Genomic DNA, 27752 nt, shown 5'->3' on the forward strand with positions numbered 1-27752 from the left:
TATATTTTGCAATTGCTTTTGTGCAATTATTAACAGTGCTGAGGACAACCTAGAGGAAAGTGAAATTCCGGATCGTTACGGGAATCAATATTCGTGTTTACATCTTCTGCCGGATGCCTTTCTCTCGGGCCATTCGTCTCTTCCGTGTCTTCCATTGCACTTTACACCATCTGATCTTCTGGGTCTATCGGATCTTCTGTGTCCTTCGTGCCTTGTAATTGGTACTTCTTCAGTTAGCTCGTCTTCTCTTGGTTGTTCTCTGTATCTCTCAGGGGGATATCTTCTGTCTCTTGGTACGTTGCGATTCTCGCATGGTGGATCCTGTCGATATGGGGGAGAAAAATTAGATCTTTCTCCCGTTTCGCTTTTGTGATGATGATGATTGTGTGGATGATAATGTCGCGAATGGTTGGGTTCCGGATGCCTCGTTCCTTCCCAGCTTCGACGATATGGTGAATGGCCTGCAAATTCGTTGGTAGGATCCCCACTGTCATAAGTCGTAATGGTCGTATTATCCGTAGAACCACCAAACCTACGACGTTTATTACCGGTCCTAATTGAGTGATAGGTCGTAAAAGTCATTACTTTTATACTGTAGATCATATATGTTAAATATACCAACCACCATATCACCAGGGTGAAGCGAAAAGTGAGGAATGAGGAGCATGTGACAAATGGCAGAGAAGAGAACTCGAAAACAACTTTTATTTAGCGTTGTATTTTGTAAATAAATAAACGAAATGCTTCTTAAAAATAAATTTTATGAGAACTTTAAAAGTAAAAATAAGATTAAAACTTAAAATAAAAATTTTAATTAATATTAACTTTTCGCATCGTACAATATTCATTTAACTCTCGATATTAATTGCGTTATTTCTATTTTTTAATTGCTTTTTAATTTACAAAAATATAAAAAGCATTTTAAAGTTTTTGCAAATATTTGAATTTTAATTAAATCATTAAACATTTGTATATTCTCGACATCACATGGCGCTCGCGTTACATTTAGCGCTAATAAAATCGCTGTCGATCTGTTTATATTGGGGGCGATAACATAGCTAAACTAACCATAGTAGTGATGGTTCTAGAAAATTGTGAGATGGCTCCGGGAGGTCTGGGGATCAAAGTAACCCAGAGAAAGAAGGTCCGGAGGCGCGTACCCGAAATTCTTTTGAAATATAATATAATAGACCTGGGGTGGCTGAGCCATCCCTAGCTAGCCACCCCCTAGCTAGCCATCTCCTCTAGCTACAGGTCTGTTGAAGGACCAATGACAATGAATAAGAAAAACATTTCTCGTTGTCGGGTTTCAAGTGCAGTATTATTACCCTCAATACCCTCTTTCCCTTAACTACACTGCTAGCTAACAAATACCTTTCTCCTCGTTTGTTGTAATCATCAATACTTAGAGTAATTTAAGTATTTCATTCATCTACTAACCATAAATGACTTAAATATATATATATTATATATAAGTAGCTTATAATATAATATTAAAGTCCATCAATTATGTGTGACTTTCAAAAACCGTTGTATTGATCATTAATATTACTGTAATACTGTATTACATAACAAATTAACTTTAATGAGATTTTGCTTTCACGCTTGAATTTTTACAATTTTGTCTTTTATAAGGGATAGTTACTTAGGGATTTGGATAGAAAATGCCTGATTACAACATTAACCAACTAAATTAAGCTGATTTACAGTAATTAAAATATTTTTTCAAGAAATCTATATAATTTGCACAAACACGTTTATCTTTACCAATTAAATTAAATAACTTTCTTGCTATTTTGCATTTAAAGTAACAGGATACATTTGATAATGCCAAGTAAACAATTCATTATAACGAAAAGTCGTTGTAAAAATTTTATTTTTATTTTAATCAAACTAATTTATCTCGGTCTTTTCTTCCTGTAGAAAGAAAATAATTGATTTTTACATTTAACAGTTTAAAAAATTATTTATGAAAACTCATTTCAAATTTTTCTCATAATAAATCTTTTAAAATAGTCATCAATATCTTGAATACGGAAGAGAATAAATGAAGGAATATTCTAATTAAAAAATGAATTCTCGAATGTAGGGCTTGTTTCTTTGGTTGAAATAATACTCACCTTACGTCAATTTAATGCCATTTTTTAAACCTGTTCATTATAAAACTAACGAAATGACGTCAAATTGACGTTAAAGTGTACACTTTCTGGACGTAACAAGCATGAATATAATTTATCAAGTCGTATTATTTAAATCATTATTTAGGATAATGTATAAATATATTTTCAAATTGCAAGATGTATCATATTTTAAGGACAAGTTTAGTAACGTTTAATATTTAAACTGTAAAATAATCAAATTTAAAAGTAAGAAGAATTACAATCAAAAGTAAAATTGCAATTTACGTAGATTATTAATTAAATATATTAATTATTAATTCAGTTAATTTAAGCTTGATTTATTAAGTCTTGATGGAAATTTTTGATATGGATTAATGCTATATTAGGGATTTCCAAAAGAGGAAAGATTTCTATCGAGAACTATCGATTAAATAGTGATGAAATTTTATTTGAAGTTTATTTTCTGATACAAGATAAGATAAATGAAGACGGAAATCCTTATTTTATTTTCTGTCAGAAATATATTTTTATATAGAACTGTGTTATTAATTATAGTTATTAAATTCAATTTTTTCGGAACTCAAATTTACATATTTAAAAAAAATTTATAATACTATATATATTTATTGAATAGAAAATTCTCTTTGCAGATATTTTGCTTATAAATCTGAGAAATAAATCGGTATAAAACTTTTAAAATATAAACTTATTCAAGTTTAAACATTCGACTTACGGAACTTTTATTGTGAATAAAAATTATTTATTTATAAATAAATTATTATAGCCTAAATCCTATACAATATAGCTACATTTATTGTAATAATTTACAATAAATGTGGCTATATTGTATAGGATTTAGGCTATAATAATTAATATANAGGTTTTGGTATTTTATTTAATTAAACTCAAATAAGAATAATGTTATTCGAAGTTATGATTAACTTAAACTGTAAAAATTAATTAATTTTTTTTCGAGAGATGGAATTCTTTAATGCACTTCCATAAACTCCATATACTGTACACTACTGTAAATTAGTGAAGCTTATTTGAACTATAATCACAACATTATATGAATTTTTGTGTCTGTCCATCAAGTTCTACTATAATAAATCGTAAAATTTATGAAAACCAATATTAGTTTTTTAACCGAAATAAATCAAGTCATTGAAAAACATTCAAATGTAATAATAAAAAAAAAGAAACATTAAACTGTTTACAAAAGATTCTTTGACATTTTTTAGAAGATTAATTATTAGAGCATTTCTTTTTTCTACATAATATTTTATCATCATTATCATCATTAATATTTATAACAAGAAATTAGGTCAACCATAGAGAAATTTATTTCATGTACTATTCGATGGAATGCGTATTAGAAATAAAATGAAATCCTATGCCTTAATGTCTTAATTCAATAAAATAGTAATGAGTTCTACTCGAGTTCTAATGAACGCTATTTATAATTTTTTATATTAAAAACTATATTAAATATGAAAGAATATATGCAAATCAGTAAAAGTAAAAAAGAAAAATTATCATTTTTAATATTTGAAATTTTTAAAAAAATTGGAAGTATCATTCTGCTTCGTTGTGATGAAATGAAAGATTCATTCAGTCAAGAGTGTTAAAATTGTTCAAAATATTAAGATTTTGCAACATAAATATTACTGTATATATAAAAATATATTTGATAATTGAAATGTAGATTTTAATTGATTCGGATCTTAAAAATCCATGCAGATAATGAAAGAGGAATAAATAAAATGGAATGCTATCCTACGAAAATTCTTGTTGTAAAAAATTTAGAAACAATGCTAGAGCAATTCTGCATAAGAATCAAAACAATAGTAAAAGAATGACTTTAATAATTTAACAAATATTTTATTTTTCTAATTTTAATGAATTAGTAAATAAAATATTTTTTCATTCATATTAAATATGTTAATTCCAAATTTTTTTTTTTTCAAAATTTATTTCAAGTATTTTATTTTCTAATTTATTAAAACCACATTAAATATGTTAATTAAGAACTTCGATTTTCTAATCTTTCCTTAATAACTTTATTGTTAAATTCATTACATGTCTATGTTTTAAAGACTTTTCTACATTTATACTGTATATATAAACCTACCTATACAAGGTTTTTTCTACAAAGAAAGGCGGATAAACGGTATTTTTTCAAAAACTTTTTTAAAAACTCTGTTTTTAAAAAAAGCAAAAGTGTTTAAAAGTTTCAAATAAATCAACTAAATATACACATCGTGTTTCTTCGATTCTAAGACGTAATATGAGTTCGAAATAGAATTTTCAATGTAAAATGTAAATGAAATGTAAAATGGAATAAAAGTATTTAAATAATTTTATTTTAAACTTAATAAAATAAATTAATAAGTTATTTCATGAAATTTGTATTGCTTTGTCCCAGCACTTTTAAAAATGTAATAATTTTCGTTTAAACTTCCATCACAATGTCGTTTTAAGGAATTCAATACGTTAAAAAGAAGCTTAAATAAAACGCTTATTAAAGGTAAAGCTTGTTTGAACTGACTGTTGAGTGGTATAATTTACAAATAATGAAAAAGTTTACTATTGGGGCACAACACATCAAGTGATTTGCTTGCAATGACTGTCGCAAGCAAACCACTTGGTGTGATTGTTGTTTTGAACTGTGAATGTAAGAAGAGGGACGCCCAGAGGGGGGCAAAAGGAACAAATTGCCTTGGGCCTTCGAGGAAATAGAATTCCAATACAATGTTTTACTTCCTTTACTTTAATATAATAATTTAATACAGTAATGTTATAGGTCCCCAATATGTATTTTTTCCTAGGTTTCCGTTATCCTATAGGAGGCCCTGTTTAAGACACCTCCGATTATAATATTCACTTCTAGTTCAGACAAGTTAAAAAAATATGCAGGTCTTAAAAAATCTTAAAATCAAAGAAATAAGACATATGCATATATTTTTTTAAATGTTTAAGATATAGAGTATACCCTCATAACTCCAGAAAAAACACTTATATAGGCCTATATACAGTATAAGCTTTACTGTATATTAATTTATCAGAGTTCTACGACTTAGATTCTCGATGTTTATGAAATTTATATGTTTGTTGATTTATTTTAATGATATAACAATAAAATGAAGATACAGTATCTCGTTATTTTCTAACTAGATGATAATAAAAATCATTCTCATTCTCATGATTATATACACTTTCATTACATTAATGAGTGCATCCTTTTCATTAATTCCATTTATAACTATATTACTGTCTTATAATAGTAATTTCAACTTAATAAATGTTAAGTAAGGCACTTTCATGTAATGTATAATATAACAGTTTAAATTATATTTGTTGGAATATTAATAACTGTCATNAATACCAATGTAAATGTATAAAAATACAATTAATAAAGAAAGAATTCTACAGTTTGAAGAAAAACTAGGAAAGAAGCTTTCCTTTTCTAGTTTCTTCTCAAAATTTTAATTCTCCTGTCGTGTGTATTTGATATCTAATTAGGTTTTGGTATTTTATTTAATTAAACTCAAATAAGAATAATGTTATTCGAAGTTATGATTAACTTAAACTGTAAAAATTAATTAATTTTTTTTCGAGAGATGGAATTCTTTAATGCACTTCCATAAACTCCATATACTGTACACTACTGTAAATTAGTGAAGCTTATTTGAACTATAATCACAACATTATATGAATTTTTGTGTCTGTCCATCAAGTTCTACTATAATAAATCGTAAAATTTATGAAAACCAATATTAGTTTTTTAACCGAAATAAATCAAGTCATTGAAAAACATTCAAATGTAATAATAAAAAAAAAGAAACATTAAACTGTTTACAAAAGATTCTTTGACATTTTTTAGAAGATTAATTATTAGAGCATTTCTTTTTTCTACATAATATTTTATCATCATTATCATCATTAATATTTATAACAAGAAATTAGGTCAACCATAGAGAAATTTATTTCATGTACTATTCGATGGAATGCGTATTAGAAATAAAATGAAATCCTATGCCTTAATGTCTTAATTCAATAAAATAGTAATGAGTTCTACTCGAGTTCTAATGAACGCTATTTATAATTTTTTATATTAAAAACTATATTAAATATGAAAGAATATATGCAAATCAGTAAAAGTAAAAAAGAAAAATTATCATTTTTAATATTTGAAATTTTTAAAAAAATTGGAAGTATCATTCTGCTTCGTTGTGATGAAATGAAAGATTCATTCAGTCAAGAGTGTTAAAATTGTTCAAAATATTAAGATTTTGCAACATAAATATTACTGTATATATAAAAATATATTTGATAATTGAAATGTAGATTTTAATTGATTCGGATCTTAAAAATCCATGCAGATAATGAAAGAGGAATAAATAAAATGGAATGCTATCCTACGAAAATTCTTGTTGTAAAAAATTTAGAAACAATGCTAGAGCAATTCTGCATAAGAATCAAAACAATAGTAAAAGAATGACTTTAATAATTTAACAAATATTTTATTTTTCTAATTTTAATGAATTAGTAAATAAAATATTTTTTCATTCATATTAAATATGTTAATTCCAAATTTTTTTTTTTTCAAAATTTATTTCAAGTATTTTATTTTCTAATTTATTAAAACCACATTAAATATGTTAATTAAGAACTTCGATTTAATAACTTTATTGTTAAATTCATTACATGTCTATGTTTTAAAGACTTTTCTACATTTATACTGTATATATAAACCTACCTATACAAGGTTTTTTCTACAAAGAAAGGCGGATAAACGGTATTTTTTCAAAAACTTTTTTAAAAACTCTGTTTTTAAAAAAAGCAAAAGTGTTTAAAAGTTTCAAATAAATCAACTAAATATACACATCGTGTTTCTTCGATTCTAAGACGTAATATGAGTTCGAAATAGAATTTTCAATGTAAAATGTAAATGAAATGTAAAATGGAATAAAAATATTTAAATAATTTTATTTTAAACTTAATAAAATAAATTAATAAGTTATTTCATGAAATTTGTATTGCTTTGTCCCAGCACTTTTAAAAATGTAATAATTTTCGTTTAAACTTCCATCACAATGTCGTTTTAAGGAATTCAATACGTTAAAAAGAAGCTTAAATAAAACGCTTATTAAAGGTAAAGCTTGTTTGAACTGACTGTTGAGTGGTATAATTTACAAATAATGAAAAAGTTTACTATTGGGGCACAACACATCAAGTGATTTGCTTGCAATGACTGTCGCAAGCAAACCACTTGGTGTGATTGTTGTTTTGAACTGTGAATGTAAGAAGAGGGACGCCCAGAGGGGGGCAAAAGGAACAAATTGCCTTGGGCCTTCGAGGAAATAGAATTCCAATACAATGTTTTACTTCCTTTACTTTAATATAATAATTTAATACAGTAATGTTATAGGTCCCCAATATGTATTTTTTCCTAGGTTTCCGTTATCCTATAGGAGGCCCTGTTTAAGACACCTCCGATTATAATATTCACTTCTAGTTCAGACAAGTTAAAAATATGCAGGCCTTAAAAAATCTTAAAATCAAGGAAATAAGACATATGCATATATTTTTTTAAATGTTTAAGATATAGAGTATACCCTCATAACTCCAGAAAAAACACTTATATAGGCCTATATACAGTATAAGCTTTACTGTATATTAATTTATCAGAGTTCTACGAGTTAGATTCTCGATGTTTATGAAATTTATATGTTTGTTGATTTATTTTAATGATATAACAATAAAATGAAGATACAGTATCTCGTTATTTTCTAACTAGATGATAATAAAAATCATTCTCATTCTCATGATTATATACACTTTCATTACATTAATGAGTGCATCCTTTTCATTAATTCCATTTATAACTATATTACTGTCTTATAATAGTAATTTCAACTTAATAAATGTTAAGTAAGGCACTTTCATGTAATGTATAATATAACAGTTTAAATTATATTTGTTGGAATATTAATAACTGTCATAATAAATTTATATTTAAATTTAATTTTCATTTATAATAAGTTAATTTATATACAAAAATCTCATTAAAAACTTTAATTATTTCTAAACATTTTGACAGGCTAGAATCTTGCATTTATGTTTGTAAATGGATTATAATGAATATTTTCCCTGTTTTAAAGCTGTTAACTTATTCCTTATTTATCTGTTAGAGTAAAATCAATTAAAAAAAATAAAATCTAATTAAAAATATTAAATTATACCAAAAATTAAATTAACTTTAGAATTTTTTTTATTTAAAAAAAATGTCTTACTTTTCCTCATTTTGTTCTTTTTTTATGTTTTGAAGTATTCGATAAATCGCCAACATAATAAACGTTTTATTAATTTATAAACGCTTCAAATTATATGACATTTTAAAAATAATTTGGGCAAAATTTTAGCTAATAAAATTCTTTATTTATTTATTTATTATTATTTTTATTTTGTTTGTTTCATCGAAAGTTATAATTTATTGCTGTTCAGAAGCTGTTCAGAACATTACACTGACAGATATCGAAAATTTCTACATTAAAGTTATAACATTTAGCCTATATATTAAGTTTAATAACATAAAGCTAAAGTACTAATATTAAACAAAACATTTTAAATCTGTGTTTGATGAATAGAGCTATAAAATAAGCGATAAGTTTCCAAAATTATGGAAACTTATCGCTTATTCAGTGGGAAAAAAAGAAGATAAAAAAATGTAAAGTGCTTCATAAAACTTCTTTTATAAAAATATTTTAAACTATATGCAAAAGAATTTATAATGTTTGCAATCTAATTAAAATAATACCATAAGAATATTTTTCATAGTAAAAAATTGGATAAAGATAAAGAAGATTTATGACAACTTTTAAGTAAAAAAATCTCTGCAGTTTATTGATTTAAATATAAATATTTGCATAAAGCTCAGTACGTGGAGAAGTATTGTTTTCATGAAAAAATCAATGTCCTTTAACGTATCTTAAATATAATTTGACAGGTTTAGTGATGTGTCTGTGTCAATTTAATGAATCAATCATAAATTTAAATTGAAATAAATATATACATATATTTTAGCGTAAAATAAATGATAATTTTTACGTGAGAATCTTCACAATTAAAACTGGAAATTATAAAGATTTTCTTACTTATCCTTATGAACGTGACACGTTTCTATAACAGGTTACAAATTATGAAGAAAGTTGTTTAAGTCACCATACTGGATTTTTTAATTAGTTAAAATTCATATCAACATTACTGAAAGTATTATTTTTTATCAAGATAATTTATCTACTTAAATTCGCTCTCGAAAATGTCATTTATACTTAAAAAAAATTGAAATGCTTTATAAGCCTGGAGCTAAAATTTGCAACTAGGCAGATTTTATCGAGATATTTTCATCAGTTCTTATCAACTGCCATTTGTCTGTAAAATCCCTTTTTTTAAAGACATTTATTTTAGTTTTATTTTACTTTTAATATTTAGAAATTAATTAGTAACCGATTAATGTTTATATTATATAAATAACTGTTTTTTTAATTGTTAAATTTATTTTAGTTCAGTTTTAGCTTCACCAATTAATTATATAGTTAGAATTATTATTATTTTCTTTGCTTATAAATAAAAAAGTAAAATATGCCCTTCAGGTAATCTTTATCAATAAAATTATGTATATATAATTCAATGCAAAAATTTGTTAATTACCAGATTAATTAACCAAGCACAATTGCTTCTAGTATAAAAGATGAAAATAATTTCCGAAAATGTTAGTATTACCTTGGGTTAACGATAAAAAGACAGGTATCCTAGTTCAGGATTCGGTCGACAAGGAACATTCCACCATGGCTGAGGACGAATTCTAGTCTTGGATGTAGAACTTTATAACAATTGGAAGAAGTTATGTTAAAATTATTAATTACCATTTAGTAAATTAACATAGCCACATTACGATGCCTCAGCACACCCATAGATATGCTATATTTGAGAAAATTAGAATGGAGAAAGATAACTTCCTTTAGAACAATCTTGCTTCTAATTTTCTCTCTTATCTACGATAAACTTCTAAAAAGTTAGAACTAAATGTGCAAAGCGTGCAAATAAGAAAAAAAAATTAAAAAAGAAAAAAGTATTTTAAAATTAGTAGTGTAAGATGGTGCCTTTAACCAAGAAGAAATTTATGTACAGTATCTATTTTTAGAATATTTCAAATTATGTCGTTATTCAATTAGGCTAATTAAAAGTTATTAAATTATTTTATAATAAAATTTAATTATTACAAATAAAATTAGAATTTAATGATAAAAATAAATTGGATATTTTACAATAGAGTTGGACAACCTATTATTTGTGAGTCATAGCTGACTCTTTTCATATTAAATAAAAAGGTTGCCGACACTGCGTTAAAGGATGAAGAAACTAAAGATATTGTTGGTGGTAGCTGGGCAAATATGTCATTTATGTCAACTAAGTATTTCTTTTAGTATTTACAAACAGATTTTAATCTGTGTTTGTAAATACTAATGAACGATTTTTCCATGCGAGATGTGAGATAAGAAGTACGCCGTCAGATGCAGCCTCAGGCAATAATTTGACAATGGTCTTCTGAAGATCACTACCCGTCTAGAAAACTTATTAATGATATAAATATAGCTCTTAATGATGATTAATTTTTAAAAAGTACAATGCTGATGCGAACCTCCGTTGCTAAACAAAATCCGTTCCACCAGTGGGAACGGATTTTGTTTCACTATCGGACATATCTGATTATGAAACGTCCGTTTGTAGAAACAAGATGCTTTTGTTGCTCCAGGAATGGTAGTGACAAAACTTACAATTTGACAACAGCGTAACAGGAACTTACATGCACCCCAATGGACATATTTCTTCACGGTTTACTTACTCTCAATTGGAATGTTGCAAAACATGTTAACTGAGAATCTTACAAGTGTCGCCTGAAAAAGTTAATCAAGACTCCTGAAATTGGTTTACCACTTCCTATGTCCACTTGGTTGCCCATCTTGCTGAACTTCATATCGTAGATTTAGTAAATGGATGCAAAATTTAAATTATTTTTTGATAGAACTGACTGCACATGGAACGATTTTCCCTAGATGCATATATGCATGCATATATGTAAATTTAATTATTTTTCATTAAATTAAGGCTGTCCATCCCTATTCCACAACAAAGATAAATTCTATTTATAGTATATAATTTTCAATATTAAAAATAACTTACACACGTATATACAATAATGTTGTTTAATATAATTAATTAATTAATAATAATTCACTCTATTAAATTATCCTGAGCAATTTATGAAAATTTTAAATTAAAATTTAAATATATATACATATTATTCTCACTTTTTGTATAGAATCATTAACTATCGATATATTAATATTTAAATATTATGATAACAATAGAAGTGCAAATTTGTAAGACGTTCTTTGAAACAAAAATTAAATCGTGCAAACAGAAGAGCATAATAAATGTTGAATAAATGCATTAAAAAAAAAAAAAAAAAAAAAAAGATTACGTGAAGGGCATGGCTGAGGAATCGTCGAAAATTTTCATTTATTATATTGTTTATACACGTACTTACCTCCTGACTATGATGACAATTATTGTAATAGCTACTGCTAAGAAAACAAAACCTCCAAAGACACCAAGAGCAATAATACCTCCTAAGAATTTAATAATTTTAAGAACATTCAATCTGTTTCAAACATGTGTTAAAATATTTATTTATAAAGTTTTATATAAATTACTTACCCATATTAAGACGAGAAGAAAACAGAGAAGGACGTTTTGTTTGAGATCTTTTTCCATCCATACCCTTTGGGTGTGCTGTGACGATTGGGATATCGGTACCTAAGTTAGCTTTAGCCGAATACGAATATTCTTTTGTAATTAAAACTTAACAAAATAAATATCTGAGAAGTAGGTATCCCTCACCAAAAGGCATTACAACCTATTACCGAATAGTGCGAAAGTTTCCTCTTTCCACCAAGCAAACTTAAATATGTGTGAAGAATATTCTTAAATTGTATACCACGTGATAAAGTTATTCAAAAGATAAATTATTACGCATGTTAAGCGATAAAACATAAATCTGAGAAATATACAACAAGACATTTTCTATTCTGTCTATAAAACGAGCTAAAAGTAAATTGTGATGCAAATATGTCACAATTAGGTATACGTTATGTGATAGCAAGTAAATAAATAAAAGCATAAATATCCTAAAAGCAAAGAGAAAATTTATTTCTCATTATTTTTTAATATTACTCATGAACTCTAGTAATTTGAAATTGCTATTGTCTCCTATGATTATTACAGAAAAAACAACCTTAATGAAAGTGTACTTTGCAAATAATGGTGTAAAATTGATTGTCAATACCCAAAAGAAGTCGATTGGTTTCATTTATTCTACAATAATATTCCTCTTATGATCTCTAGAAAACAATTTCTAGAAAATAATTCTATAATTAAAATATTATTTAAAGTTAATACCAAAATTAATATTCTGTTTTCAAAATGTAACAGTAACATCCGGAAAATATCTTACTTCCTATTGCATATATTCTAAATTTAAAAAAAATGTAAGCTACTACCGAAACATGCGTAATTATTCATCTTCAGGACTTTATTTTTCTTCTATGGATACATAATTTGCAGGATATTTTTATAAGTAACCTTTAAGCCAAAATTCCAAACCAAAATTAGTAAAAATCCCCAATAATTAAAGTTATAGAAAGTAAATATTTGAAATAATATAAGCAAATAGACCTTTCTAATAATTTTAACAATAGCCATAAACAAATTTAACATCGCGTTAAATAATATTTGCAATTTTTTATACAAATATATTTTAATATGTTTTATTTATTTTTTAAAAAAATTAAACATTACTTCTCAGTATTTAAGATTAATTTAAAAAAAAACAAATAAAATTCTCACCATAACATGTTGGAATTTTTCCTTCCCAATCACCACTGTCACCACAGATCAAAATAGAATCGCCTACCAATTTATAACCAACGTCACATTCATATACAACTTGCGATCCATAAGCAGTAGACTGTGACGTTAAATTTAAATGTCCTCGTAAGATGGAAGGAGGAGGTCTACATATAATGGCTAAATACAAAGAAAAAAATAGTTTTATAAAAACTTTATATGATAAATATAAAGTTTAAATGATATATAATGTACTTCCCGTATTCACAGGTCTGTGAAAATTGTGTATTAGATAAAACGTATAGTATAATTAATGAAATAAGGAAAAGAGAATAGACATAAGAAAATGAGGGAAAAAATTTGATTTATGTTCTCCTTATTAGGAAGAGGATGATATTTTGAGTATAAAACCATCGTTAAAAAATAAAAAAATACTTTAAAAGATGTCATCGTTCATTATAAGAATCTATGTTTGATATATCTAGAACAGGAAGAAAAAAACTTAAGCATCAGGAAAACAAGACGGAAACAAAACTTATTTAAATGCTTATAACAGAAACATTTGAATAAGTTTTGTTTTCCTGGAGAGGAAAAACAAGAAGAGTTAAAGGTTTGAGGAATAGAGACTAGAATTTTATAATTTTTTGAAATTGAGAATATAAGTTACATTAAAGAATTATACTTTTAAAAATATAAATTCTATAGACTCTTTTTAATACATCTTCAATGTTTTATATAGAAATATTACAAGTTTATCACTCTTATTAATATTTAAAAACATAATATTATGTAAATAATATTGACAATATGTCTCATTTCATATCGAACTAAGAAAAATCGTTTTGTGCCGAATTCGTGGCGAAAAGATGAACTATTTTATGTAGAAAACAATCTAATTATGTATTTTTTTATGTAATTCCTTTCTTTTAGTGCATTTGATTTAATAAACCATTCTCTAGCAGTCTCTGAAGAAGAGATAATTACAACCGTTCTCTATTTTAATTACTTACGATCACACATTGGAGGTGGCCCATTCCACTTTTCGTCTACGTCACATACAAGATTTCCTCTCCCTACTAATTGAAAACCCTTGTTGCAATAGTAATGAACCATGCTTAAATAATGTGTAGTACCATTTAAAAGTGTATAATTGCCATTCTGAATAAAAGCAGGATAACCACATTCCAGATCTACAAAAAGTAAAAAAAAAAAGAAATAATAATAATAAATAAATAAAATAATAATAATTTTTGCTAATAAATTTAATAATTTAGGATAATATATTTAATAAATTACTTACAACGGCATTTCGGTGGAAATTCCGTGTAAAATCCAGTCGGTAAACACGTTCTTACCATAGGTCCAACTAGTATATGACCTGCTGAGCATTGATATTCTATGGTCGATCCAATATCAAAATTACCAACTTGAAGACTAGAATTGGCAGATATAGCAGGTTTCCCACAAGATAATGGCTCTATAAATAAATTAAAAATTTAATTTAAAAATTTAAACTGAGAAATGAAAAAAAAAATTCTGTTATCGACAATATGGCTGGCCATAAATTAGACTTTGTAGTTCGCGTGTTTGTATTGAGTTAAGATTAATTTTTTGAATAGTAACATAATATTTTCAAATTAAAGACCAACCACATTGATAATAAACTTTATTATTTAGAAAAATTATATTTCTTGCTAGACTATAGGCCTACATACAAATGCGTCCAAATCCTTCTGTCCAAGCGTGTGAAAGGACAGAAGGATTTGGACTCATTTGTATGTATAGTCTAGCAAAAAAATATAATTTTTCTAAATGTGAATTCGTCCTGGCAATTTTTTAATGTAAACTTTATTATATTTTGTATTTTATTATATTTAAATACTCACTATGAACACAGATATAATTGAGATTTAAATTACAGTTTGTCTCCGACCAAAGCCATTGTTTTCCTCCATCGAATCTGGAACAATTTTCATTTGCTCTAGGAGGACTCCAATATGAAATAGTAACATCTTGACCTTTAAAGGCATTTATAGTACTATGTAATAAATTTAAAATATTAATATGACAGCAAAATTAATAAATTAAACAAACCATTTATCCATTTCCACGTATGAGGATCATTAGGATTTCGAATTGCACCCATCCAATATTGACCACTCGGATCATTTCTATGCCTCCTATATAATTCCCAACTCAAAAATCCTTGTAATGCTGGATTAGATTCATCCACTAAAGTGCCTCCTCTGTTTTCGCAGAAGCTTCTTGCATTTTCGAAAGTTTTTGGTTGATTAGAATAGAAAATATAGCATTTTCCATTATAAGTTGCACCACTTCCAGGAGGTTGCTCTCTAAATGAAGGGCACCGTTCGATTGGAAGAACTAAAATAATTTGAAAATAAAATTAAATTTATTTCTCGATATTGAAAATATGGAAAATTGTTTATTTATAGCAAGCATACCTTGATCTGTATAGACGAATACTTCACAAATAGATAAAGGATTATGACGTGGTGGTCCTTCTAAATGAATACTAACAAAAGCACCAGGCATTTTTGAGTTACATAATAAAAATAACGGTCTTCCTTCTTCTACACATTAAAAATAAAGCATATTAATCGAAACGAAATAAATTCCAATCACATAACAATAAATAACATTAATTTAAATAAACTTTTAATATAAAAAAACAGGATAAATTAAATGTAAAATTTGAAATTATACATATACAGTATAATCAAAATTTATTTATAAAGTCATTGAATTTAGAATCTGAATAAATCAATTATTCATTCTATGCATGGGATCAGTCGAAATTCGAACAGCGCCCTTTAAATTTGGATAAAACTACTGTATATTTTATTAAAACATAACATGGGTGTTGGCAAGGCAATTTAATGGCTTTGGTTCTTTTCGCAGCTAAACATGTGTTGACACGATACCTTCAAATATTAAATTAGTATCTCTAATACTACGGAGAATATTAATGTTAGTGTTAATAACGTTAATAAAACTGCTGTATATGATACTTACTGTACGTTTGATTCCAAAAATGGTTTAAATTGTTTATAGAATTGAATCGATTTTTGCACTTTTATAATGCAAATAAAACTTATTTTCAAATTAAAATAACCAATTTTTCTTGATAAAATGAAATTTCGATGACATTTTTCTTTTCTATTTTCAAAATTTTATTGTTGATTACTTACTTATCAATGTTTATAAATTGCATATTTTCCTAGCTATTTCATATTATAAAACTATTATAAATAAAATTCAACGGTCTTTACAATGCATCATTTAACAATTGATATAGGAACGTTTAATATACAAATCATAAAAACTAAGCATTTTTCTCTCCAAATTAAAAAATTTTTGGTCTCAGCCAAATTGAATATACTTTCATCTGCTTTTTATTCGATATCTCTGAAGAGAATATTAATTATATTTTTAAAAATACAGTAATCAGAAAAATAATTTATAAAACAAAAAAATCTAACAGTTAACTTTTGATTTAATATGTGGGTATATTTGTAACTGAGTATTGTACTGTACATCGTAAAATTTTAGATCAAATAATTAACTTTAAAACTGAAACATATAGCCTATAGGCAAATCTCTAAAAAATGTCACTCACTGACGGGAACATAAAAAATGGCATTGTTTGAAGGTCATTTTGTATACATTTTTGTTCAAAGTTTCTGAAAAGAAAAATGGTCTCTGTTGGGAGATGGCCGTTATTGGAGTTTCGACTGTAATCCCTATTATCAATATCTTGTGAGTGTTTATAATATATTACAATTAAAAATGTACAGGACTATTATAAATTTATTTTATGGTAAATTAGCAAGTATCTTCTATAGTCTTTCCCAGAATAAAAACGAAGCTGATACTTTTTAGTCTATATACGAGAAGGAAAAATAATTTCGTGTTCATTGTGAAGTAGAGCATAATATATACAGAGCGTGTATTAGAACAACGGTGGGCAACCCCCGGCCCGCGGGCCAGCTACGGCCCGCGAAGAGTTTCTATCCGGCCCGCGAGATGTTTAGAAGAAATTATAAATAAATATTTTTCGATGTAATTCGTCTAGTTTAAATTGAATATTATTTTCTGAAGTGTTGCGGCAGCAATGACAGGAAAAAATAAGGGAGTCATTTCCTTATTCAAACAAAAAATGGGAGAACAGAATTTTTCTAAATTATTTATATCTCATCGCATCATCCATCAAGAAAATCTATGTGCAAAAGCTATGCAATTAGAAAATGTAATGTCTGTCGTATCCAACTACATAGTGCTGTTTTTATTGTGTTTAAAGTCACTTAGATTTTACAAATAGGTGAGCCGTTCACAGCCCGGCACACGCATTTGTAAAATCTAAGTGACTCATACAACATGGAATTCATATAAAACGGAATAATCAACAGTGTTATAGGGGGGTCGACTGTAGTAATTAATTTCTTTTTATTTATTTATTTATTTATTTCATATTTGCAGACTAAAAATTTACAGGTCACAAGGTGTCAATTAACTACTATGGCCCGCGGAAAAAACGTAAAATTTATTCTGGCCCATGTTATAAAAAAGGTTGCCCACCCTTGTATTAGAATATTGTAAGATATGTTTAAACTCTTATAATCTATTTAAAATTTCCCACATTTTTACAAGATAGTTGAGATATTACAAAACGTCATATGACGTAATGTTTAAACTTTCGAAGTATCGTTGCTTAGTTAAGGAGAGATACACATTCAAGATTCAGCATACCGGCTCCTTATTCTAGGAAATACTACAGCTCAATAAACTTTTGATCTAAAAAATCGATATTACTTTAAATTGGCACTCTGAAAGAAAAAAATATCCAGTAATTTTTGTAATCCTTATTAAAACAAACGTTATTTTATTTTACAGATAAATAAATGTATCATTTTTTATAAATATTATACACAAAAATTATTTAATAATTTTTATTTCGGATGAAATATTTAAGAATTAAGAGTACAGTACATTTCTCTTTCTTGAGATAAATAAAGCATGTTTTCACCAGAAGCTTACAAGGTATTATGAAAGTGAAACGATTAACTGATAAATCATATCAGTATCTAGCCTATTGTTAAAGCATATCAACATCTTCATTCATTAGCTGTATACATTATTTGTAATAACGTATTATGTATTTTAAAAAATAAGAAAAATGACAAGTAAATTTCATATGTTTTAAACTAATTTATAACTACGGCCAGGTGGCCGAAGCTGTTAAGATATCAGAGCTCAATTTTCTCTCTGAGGGACCCAAGATCTGATCTGGGCAGGCCCCTCAGAGAAAAATCCCCATGAATTTTTAATGGTTAATTCGTTCCGGATATGAGGACCCCATCCCTCACTACCCGGTCGCCCCTAGTCGAATCAACACCGATACGGACCCTTTTAGTGTCCACATAACAGAAAGAGTTTTAAAATCACAATTATATTAAGTATATTCATTTTTAAAATCTTATTTAACATCATCTTTTATGCCTATTCCATTTTTATAATTGTTGAATTAAAACACATTTTCGTCTAAATATTTTTTATACAAAAATAAATAAGTGAAAAGTGAAAATTGTTAAACAATTCCAGACGACATAATTCACAAAGAAACAAATAAATAAAAAAAAAGATTATAAATAATATTTTATGATTAAAATTACCACTCTAATCCACGAAAAGAATAATATGGTTAGCTTATTATTTTCTTTTCAAATGGTATAAGAGAAAATTTCCTATTTAAATTTTAATAATATTTTAGTATTTTGGATTTTTAGAAAATATTCATTCGCTCAACCTACTTTTATTAATATAATCAAACATAGTATTATTCAGTAAATCCATAAAGTAGAATAAATAACCTTTGTCTTTCATTTCCTTTTTAGATTTTTAGATATTTCTAGGTGCAAGAAGCGTTTCAAAAAGACTTAAAGTATTTTTAAAAAGAAACATAATTTATTACTAAACTTTCACTTGATTTTCTTTACGCCAACTAAATTTTTCTATTTTTAACAAATTATGCGTGTCTAATAACTTTTTTGCGATTTAAAATTATTCAAAATATGAATATATAATAGAATAAGTTAATATATAATACATTAAATTTTAATTTAATATTGTAATTGGACTCGTTTTGTGAAGGAAAATTTTAAAAAAAAAGCTCATTTCTTTAAAGTTTTACATTGCAAATAATGTATTTTTCATTTTAGATAAAATTATTTTTTACAGTTTCAATATAAGTTCTTAAATTTGTCATTTTATTTGTAATTCTCGCTAATTATATGTCATGAAAATAATTCACATATTTTTAATGGATATTATAATAAATAGCTTATAAAATTGAATTTTTCAAAAAATAATAATTTCTATAAAAAAATGAGAACATTAATTTGTTAAATATACATAATCATAAATATTATAAATAATCTAATACGAATAAATGAATAATTTATAAAGGAATGAATAATAAATAACGAACTCTAAAATATATAACTAGCATGTTTATCAACCTTTTTTTCTTTAAAATATTTTTAAAGGATGTTTGAAGTAAAAACAAAATTTGAATTTTCGAAAATTAAAAATAAAAAATGTATAATTAATCATTAAAATTTGAATAAAATTTAACTAATTTAAGATTTTTATACAGAAATATTTATAATTAAACTTATCAAAACTAAAAAAAAATGAATAATTAATTAAATTTTACTGAAAAGTAAATTATTTTTCTTTAAAACTCGGTTTATAAAAATTTTTTTTTAATATTTTTTATCACAGAATATGATATCCAGGAGAAAAAATTAAGATTCCTTACCAAGAAAACCAACATATCTTTTGCAAACTGGATTTGGACTTATATCCGGTCGATTATTTCCGACTCTTACAGTTATCGTTGCAGGATTATTATTGGCTGGATACAAAATTATTATCAAAAAATAAAATAAAAATATAACTAGAAAATAAAAAAACAAAACTGCCAATTTTTAGTAAGTACTTACGACAGCAAGAAGTTCCGAAATCGATTCTTACAAGTTGAACCAGGTATGGTTCTAGTAAATTGACATACCACCAAGGAGATCTTTCAATTTCGGTTGAAGTACAAGTGTCGGGATTGAAAAAGGAACTCGTTGTACCATCTAATGCTTTCTGTGGGTTTCCTTTTCCCATAACAGAAGACTGTAAGGATGCTTTTCCAATAGCAACATTAAATACTGGAATATAAATATAACAAAACAATTACATATCGAATATTAAAGAATTTTTAATCTAAAAACATCTATAAAAATTATCTATAATTAAAATTTATAGATATTTAGAAGAAGAAATTTGTGAATACAGTTTTATCAGTAAATATAAATATATCTAGAATACCCTTGGTTTTGTTTATAATTATTTCATGTTTAATCTAAGGCACTCCAACAAATTATACGTAATTTCGTAAACGTAACGTACCAAAAATCTCGATATTTTATATTTATTAAATCAAACTGTATTGTACAGTACATGTGGCAAATATCCTTGATATTTTAGTTTGACGCAATAGACTAGGATGTGATTTACAGTAACTATCTATAAAATTCATAATTGATATTCATCACAATATTTGTTTTTAAGATCAAAATTGCAGTTATTTCATTCCGATATTTTCTTGCAGTGTTAATTATCTAATTTTTGTGTAAGTTTTACTGTATAAAAATGCTATACGTAGAAATTTATCGTCAAGATAAATAATGAAGAATTTCATTGATATTAGAAATTTACAATAAAATGTTAAATATTTTATGAAAAGTTTATAATTACATTAAACATATATAATTCGTGTGTTTTTAAATACACACTGGTGTTCAAAATTAAGAGAATTTGCACATTTTGTCGATTTTAATAAAAAAAGTAGTGAACCGAAAGTATAAATTATGCTACCGAATAAAAATGCAAATTTTTAGTTTTGAATTCGTAAGCTTACACGTGTTTGTGGGCAGAGTTTTGACAACGGAGGAACGAAAAAAAAAAAAAAAACAAGGGGCTTTGTCTGCGATTGATTCGCTCGCACTCCTCAGTGACATTCATTGTTTTTCTTGCAAGAGTTGTTCAATTTCATATTCAATCAGATAAAATGAGTAGACATGAACGTCTTGATGACGGAATGAGGTGGAGAATCGTGAGTAGATTGGATGCGGCGCAATCAAAAGTGCAGGTTGCTAAAGAACTCAATGTAACATCCAGTGTCGTCTGCAATTGGTTGAAAGAGTTCAAGAATATCGGATTCATATCGAAAAGGCCTGGGCAAGGTCGTCCAAGAGCCACGACAGACAATGAAGATTGTTATTTGGCACTTTCAGCGAGGCGCCACAAGACTGCTACAGCTTCATAGCTATCTTGTGAGATGCATGTTACCACTGAAATCGAATTTCAAGGGTTACTGTTTTCCGGAGGCTTCGTGAGAGAGGGCTTTTTGCCAGAAGACCGCTGTTTGCGTCCCGATCACTTCAACACACAAAAGAGTGCATTTAGCATGGAGCAGACAAGATCAACCTTGGACCAGACTTCAGTGGGGTACAGTTCTCTTCATAGACGAGTCGCGATTCAGCCTGAACCGGGATTCTCGACGCATCTTTATCTGGAGAGGACCTGGGACTGGATTCCTTTTCTCCAACCTCCGAGAAAGGGACAGCTATGGCAGTGGAAGTGTCTAAGCAGGCATCATGTTGGACGGCTGCACATCTCTCCATGTGTTTGACAGATACTCCTGACTGCTAAGAGATGTAGGGATGAGATCTTATAGCCCTATGTTCGACTTTTCAAGGGCGCAGTTGGCCCTTGGTTCATTTTTAAAGATGACAACGCTTGTACACATAGAGCTCACCTGGTCGACAATTATCTTGAAAGTGAGGATATTCGCCGGATGGATTGGCCAGCCAGATTTTCAAACCTAAGCCCTATTGAACATGTCTGAGACGCTGTTGGGAGGGCGATTGCGGGTTGCAATCGCCCTCCCAACAGCGTCTCAGCATCTCTGAGAACCACCCAGGAACTGAAAAGTGCATTGCTGCAGGAATGGGACCGACTGCTACAGGGACTCATCAGTTGCCTCGTTTCCAATATGACGTCGCGATGTGCGAGCTGTATGATTGAGTCATTCTATGTTTGATCTTGCAACATAGGGTTCGGACATTCCTGCGCTGATGAGCCTTACTGAAGATTATGAGTGCATACCATGACTGTTGTATAATTCTCTTATATAACTGTGTATCCATATCAAATATCATTAAAATGTGTCCATTAGTTTTTCAGAAATTCAACAAAATATGCAAATTCTCTTAATTTTGAACACCAGTGTATAATTTATTAACATTTTCTCACAGGTTAAGATCTATATAACAATAATTTATGATATTATTAATTTATATAATATTATATTAAAAAATTAGACTAAAAATTCCATACAAAATTTATGAAATTTTAGATATTTTATAATCTCTTTTGTAATTTTAATTTCAATGTATTTACTGAGAAATTTATGTTCTGTTACGTAAATTGTGCCAAAAAATATAGACATTACGTATTGCCTTCGATTAAGTTTGAAGGATACTAAACATAGAATATAATAAATATGATACAAAAATAAATAAATAAATATTATGAGCACGCATATACTGTAACTTCATCTAGAATTAAATGAGACGTATAATTTAAGCACGATAGAAAATGATACAAGTAGAAAGCTATTTGTGCCATTAATGGAATCGCATCTCTGCATTCGTGATTATTGTTCAAAGAAAGATTGTTTTTATTTTCTTACAACTTTTCCTACATAAGGGAATAAAAAACTAGAAGTTACAGTTTCCATTTTTAGAATTAAAATAAAACTATCACTAAATTAGGAAAAAACCTACTTAAAATGTTTAAGTGAATGATAAAATGTTTAAAATATTAACATTTATTTCACGAGTTATTCTTATTTATTGATTATTGCCACACTTATTTTTGGTATTGCATCTCACGTCGTAAACTTAATTCTGCAGCAATTAAAGTTTATTACCAATTTTATAGTTTTCTAGAAATTAATCGACAGTTCACGAAGGGAAGTGTACTTGACAACAGACAAACGAGGGGAAAAAAATGAGAAATGCTATAAGATACAGAAGGTTAGAAAAGAAATTTTATATAGAAAAAAAAATATATAAATATATTAATATTTTGTTTTGCATTAACGGTCGAAAAAACTTACATGACTTTGAATGAGTGTACTGTATAGTTTAAAGAAAGCGTATACTAAAGCTTCTTAGGGGGTAAAAACTAAGGTCACGTTTTGTTCCTATGACCTCAACTTCTTCGTGACGCTCGTCACGCATCACGTTGGATAACCGCTTAGATTTGGTACAGAGATTCGAGTCTTTAGTCACGGATAACAGGTGTAAACAGAAAGCAGGTGTCGAGAACGAGTTTGTATTCTCAAATACTGGTGCGTTAGTATCAGTCATGTTTAATCTAAGGCACTCCAACAAATTATACGTAATTTCGTAAACGTAACGTACCAAAAATCTCGATATTTTATATTTATTAAATCAAACTGTATNGTACTGTATCTTGTAAATGGTTTTTGTATTGTAGTATGATAAGAGAAATGCCAAAATTTTACACAATTATTAAAATACTTCCTGAATATTCGTTCATAACCTTTCTTTAAGCGTAATGACCTTATAAAAATTGCGTGACGGACTGAACATTTCGATGAATGTGCCTTGTATTTTCTGCTATAATTATGAAAAGAGAAGTTCTGCAAAGAGGTGTAAATGATTCGAATGACTAGTTATTAATATTTTCAGATCATTGGTTTCATGATGTCTTCATCCAAAAAACACATCACTCACAACTAATGTATTTTTAAACAGATTTTTTTTGCTTCCGCTCTTCGAAAGGTCTATATTTAATAAATATACATTTTAATTACTTAATAATTTTTAAGAATTTTCAACGCGTGACTGAAAATTGTTCTAATTCAATTAACTGAAAAAAAATTCTCTTAGTGTTATTTCCGTGTTTGCTTCAATTATTTATAATTATGTAGTTAATTTTGGTTCGTTAGTTAGGCCTATTTATTCAATAGGTGAATATGAAAGAGTAATTTCTGAAAAATATTTATAGAAAAATAATATTTTTCAAGAAATCAGTTGAAAGATTATTGAGATTAAGAAGAATCTACTCCAAATGAAAACATTCATCTCCTTCATGGGCATTTTTTTCATTTTAATTAAGTTTAAAAATGTTATTTTTATTAAAAAAAGAAGTTTTTTTTCTAAATTTTATAATTATCTGCAGATAATAAAGAATTAAAAAATAATGTTTATAGTTTAATCCCGGAAGATTAACGGTAACTAAAGACAGCGTTGGATTTTTAGAAAGTGCACTTGTTTCGCTTCTGGGCCTCGACAGTTTCCAGGTCGATGACACTGATTTGAGAGAAGGAAAATAGAGAAAAAGTTGAAATAACCTTGACGGAAGCATTTGATAAAATTAACAATCCACATGAAAAAGTAATTTTTAATTATTGTAATTTTACTGTTGTCAATTATTTCATGAATGGCAGAAATACTCATTCATTGCTGTTTTCGATTTTAATCCTAATTTTATAATTTATTATTAAAAATAATACTTTTAGAACATAAATTTTATATTATTGGAATATTAATTTTATCATTTCGAATATATTTTAACATTTGAGATGAATGTAACCCGAGTAAATAGGAAAACTGTTTTAAAAATATCAGGAAATTTATATATGTTAAAGAACAATATGATCTTAGTTTAATATATGATATACCCTACATCGCCTGAATGATTGTTTAGGGCACAGTTGAGACAATGAAACTTATTGAAGGACATTGGGTGAAGTTCGGTCACGGAGGCTTGATGTCACGTTATATATGCTTTACTAGATGAATCGTACCCACACCCAATATAATAATAATAATGGATATTCGAGTGTGGAATTCGTCCTTTTCACCTATTAATTCGAGTCATTACATATTCAAAATTCACTTTAAACTAAGGTAAACGTACTTTTAGTCTAGCTTGGTTTTAACATGTATTATTTTATGCCTGATTTCTATATTTTAATTATTTTAGTAAATTATTGAAATATAACTATAATAGTTATTTCAGTTATTAGTCAACGATAGCTTATAAACATTTTCTTATCTGATAAAAAATTGATCATTTTAAAGACAAGTTTCTTTCGTATTAAGCAACGTGGATATTTGTTATATTGATATAGATAAATGGGTGTAAGAAATTTGCCATTTACAGTTTTTTACCAAAGACTAAATAGTTTATAACACTTGCATACTATTTGTACTACCGATAACATAATAATTTGACAAAAATGATAATTTTTTAAAACTGTTTAACCATATTTTCTTTAAAAAGTAGATACTTGCGATTATGATTTATAGTGAATTGATAATCTAATATTTTATCATAATTTGATATTTATAATAAAGAATTATATATTTTTAAAAATGTAAGTAATTTATATATATTTTTTCATACATTCAAATATTTTATTTACAAGAAATAAATGTACAATTATTGAATATAGTAAGTGTAATTCAATAAACTTAGTTGAAAATTTTTTGTATGTTCGAAACTAAAATTTTCATGAAATAACTATATGGAATGTATTGCTAATTATCCTATAAAAATTAATAGCTATTAAGAATGGTAAATTTTGGCAACCAACACGGAAAGCATTAGAAAAATTTGTTGTTTATATAAAATAATAATAATAATAAAGCTCGTAAAAATGTTTAAAAATTCAGTTTTCTTGAGTTTTTTACATTAGTATACTGTATACTTGTATGCCATATTGAAATACGTTCTTCCTATATTTCCATAAGGTTTTCTTATAGATTCATGTTAAAAGATCTTGCATTAAATAATTGAGGAAATGAATTCGACTTTCGCCTAGATTTTACGTTTCTTCTAGCTAGTTTTCTTTAAATGAACTACAGTGATTGATTACATATAATACGGCATCTTACTAAAAACTAAATGTTAATCTAATTAGTTAAAAATGCATTAGTCTTGCACTTAAAGCTAAATAGGAATAATTTGTTATTTTTCTTCTCACTAATGATAAATAAGATGGTTGGCCTAATTTATACTTTTCTGAATCTTAATAAATATAACGTGCGTTCATCATTAATTTTTATATTTATTATATTGAAATTCTTTAATGATTAATACTTTACTCGAGTCATTTACGTAGAACATTTAATTGAAAGTTATCATTAATTATACTAATAGTTATTTTCAATTGATTCAATAAATTAAGAATGCGTCATTAAGGAAAATATTCATTAGTAATACATTAGATATTTAATATCGATAAAAAAAACCAACATTTTTATTTTTTAATTACTTCGAATTCTGAATTAATTTAAGCAATCAAACTCTATACATAAATACAAAAGAAAAAGTTTTTTTTAATAAAATTATTAACATACCACAAAGAGGTGTTGTCAAAGGTATCCAGGTGCCATTTTCGGCACATAGACGACGCGATGGTCCAAGCAATTCGAACCCGGGATCACATTTGTATGTCGCTAAAATACCAGGTTCTATGACCTCACCAGAAAATATAACGGAAGAATGAGATGGTGATCCTGGATATCCGCAGGCATCAATGAGACGTGGCCCTGAAAGTTATAATTAATAGCGTTATTTTTAACTCAATGAATCGATATATGAAGATTTCGTTGTTTTATAGTCGTTTTTTCCTTATTTTTTTTATGTCATAGTTAACTGAATAAACTGTTTACATGCTCTGTGTTGCGGCAATGACCCATCTCGTATAAGTAGATCAACCTTAAAGCGTTAATGTGTAAAAATTGTATAACTTATTTTTTATACTGTGTATACTAACTATTTACATAGATAAATCTTAAGTTTATTTACTTACATAATTTCTATTCAAAGAAAAATTAACTTTTGTAAATACAGTAATAAGAATTATCATGTTATTTTAAAATATTTTATTAATATATCAGACTTAAGTCCGAAAAAAATTTTAAAATATAATACTCATTTAAAGTATTAGTGTATCAAATAAATTCAAAGTTTTTAATGCACTTTTAATATATATTCATACATTTGCGTATTCAAAACGAATTGTTAAAATATTTAAAACATTTTGGATGAAATCCAATTGTTTATTATAATATTAAACTGTAAATAATCATTATTTTATTAAAGCAGAATAATTTCGGAAGTATTTCTCTTGATGTTCATGAATTTATATTAAGCAAATTATTTGATCATTTAATAAAGATGCTGTAGAACATAAAATTACAGCTATATAATTTATAGGTTTATTCAAAGAATTTTTTCAAGCAAACTACTGCTACTACACAAGTCTTAACAATACCTCTTATTTTAATTATAATTATTTGAAAGATATAAAAGTAATGATTAAAATGAATAAATTGACATAATACTCACGTGAAATCAATAGTAACGAACTAATTATCTGAAACGCGAGACCTATCAAGGTCATTATCAGAACCCTTAGATCTTCCTTCAAGACATTCAGTTTATATTCCAAGAGCTAAGCACGTTGTTTGTCATTTGTAAGAAAGG

At 26.9% G+C, this 27752-nt stretch overlaps 1 protein-coding gene across 3 annotated transcripts; it reads right to left on the minus strand.

Annotated features, from left to right (window-relative positions):
- LOC111638392 lies at positions 1-27752 on the minus strand. 3 transcript variants are annotated; one of them, XM_023384093.1, is made up of 14 exons: positions 27615-27752; positions 26621-26812; positions 20114-20326; positions 19930-20025; positions 15554-15682; positions 15186-15473; positions 14978-15109; positions 14392-14568; positions 14102-14281; positions 13092-13271; positions 11904-11978; positions 11734-11815; positions 9906-10005; positions 211-321 (listed from the first exon to the last, which is right to left on the minus strand). In XM_023384093.1, the coding sequence occupies exons 1-13, from the start codon at positions 27667-27669 to the stop codon at positions 9912-9914; spliced, it is 1893 nt and encodes a 630-aa protein (XP_023239861.1). In that variant the 5' UTR covers positions 27670-27752; the 3' UTR covers positions 211-321; positions 9906-9911. The 3 variants fall into 3 exon arrangements, with proteins under 3 accessions (XP_023239860.1, XP_023239862.1, XP_023239861.1); XM_023384092.1 differs by lacking the exon at positions 9906-10005 and having other exon boundaries at positions 1-553; XM_023384094.1 differs by lacking the exon at positions 9906-10005 and having other exon boundaries at positions 115-321.

This window comes from Centruroides sculpturatus, unplaced genomic scaffold (assembly GCF_000671375.1).
Source record: "Centruroides sculpturatus isolate CEXI.00-Female unplaced genomic scaffold, Cexi_2.0 scaffold1255, whole genome shotgun sequence".
In the NCBI taxonomy this organism is placed as follows: domain Eukaryota; kingdom Metazoa; phylum Arthropoda; class Arachnida; order Scorpiones; family Buthidae; genus Centruroides; species Centruroides sculpturatus.

What these genes read in the sequence shown, in the direction of transcription:
- LOC111638392 (XM_023384092.1), bottom strand. Translation starts at nt 27,669, where the DNA reads ATGACCTTGATAGGTCTCGCGTTTCAGATAATTAGTTCGTTACTATTG. An exon ending in TTTGACAACACCTCTTTGTG is followed by an intron (nt 20,327 to 26,620) that starts GTATGTTAATAA and finishes TTTATATTCCAG; the next exon opens with TATTTAATGTTGCTATTGGA. An exon ending in GCCACCTCCAATGTGTGATC is followed by an intron (nt 13,272 to 14,101) that starts GTAAGTAATTAA and finishes CTTTGTATTTAG; the next exon opens with CCATTATATGTAGACCTCCT.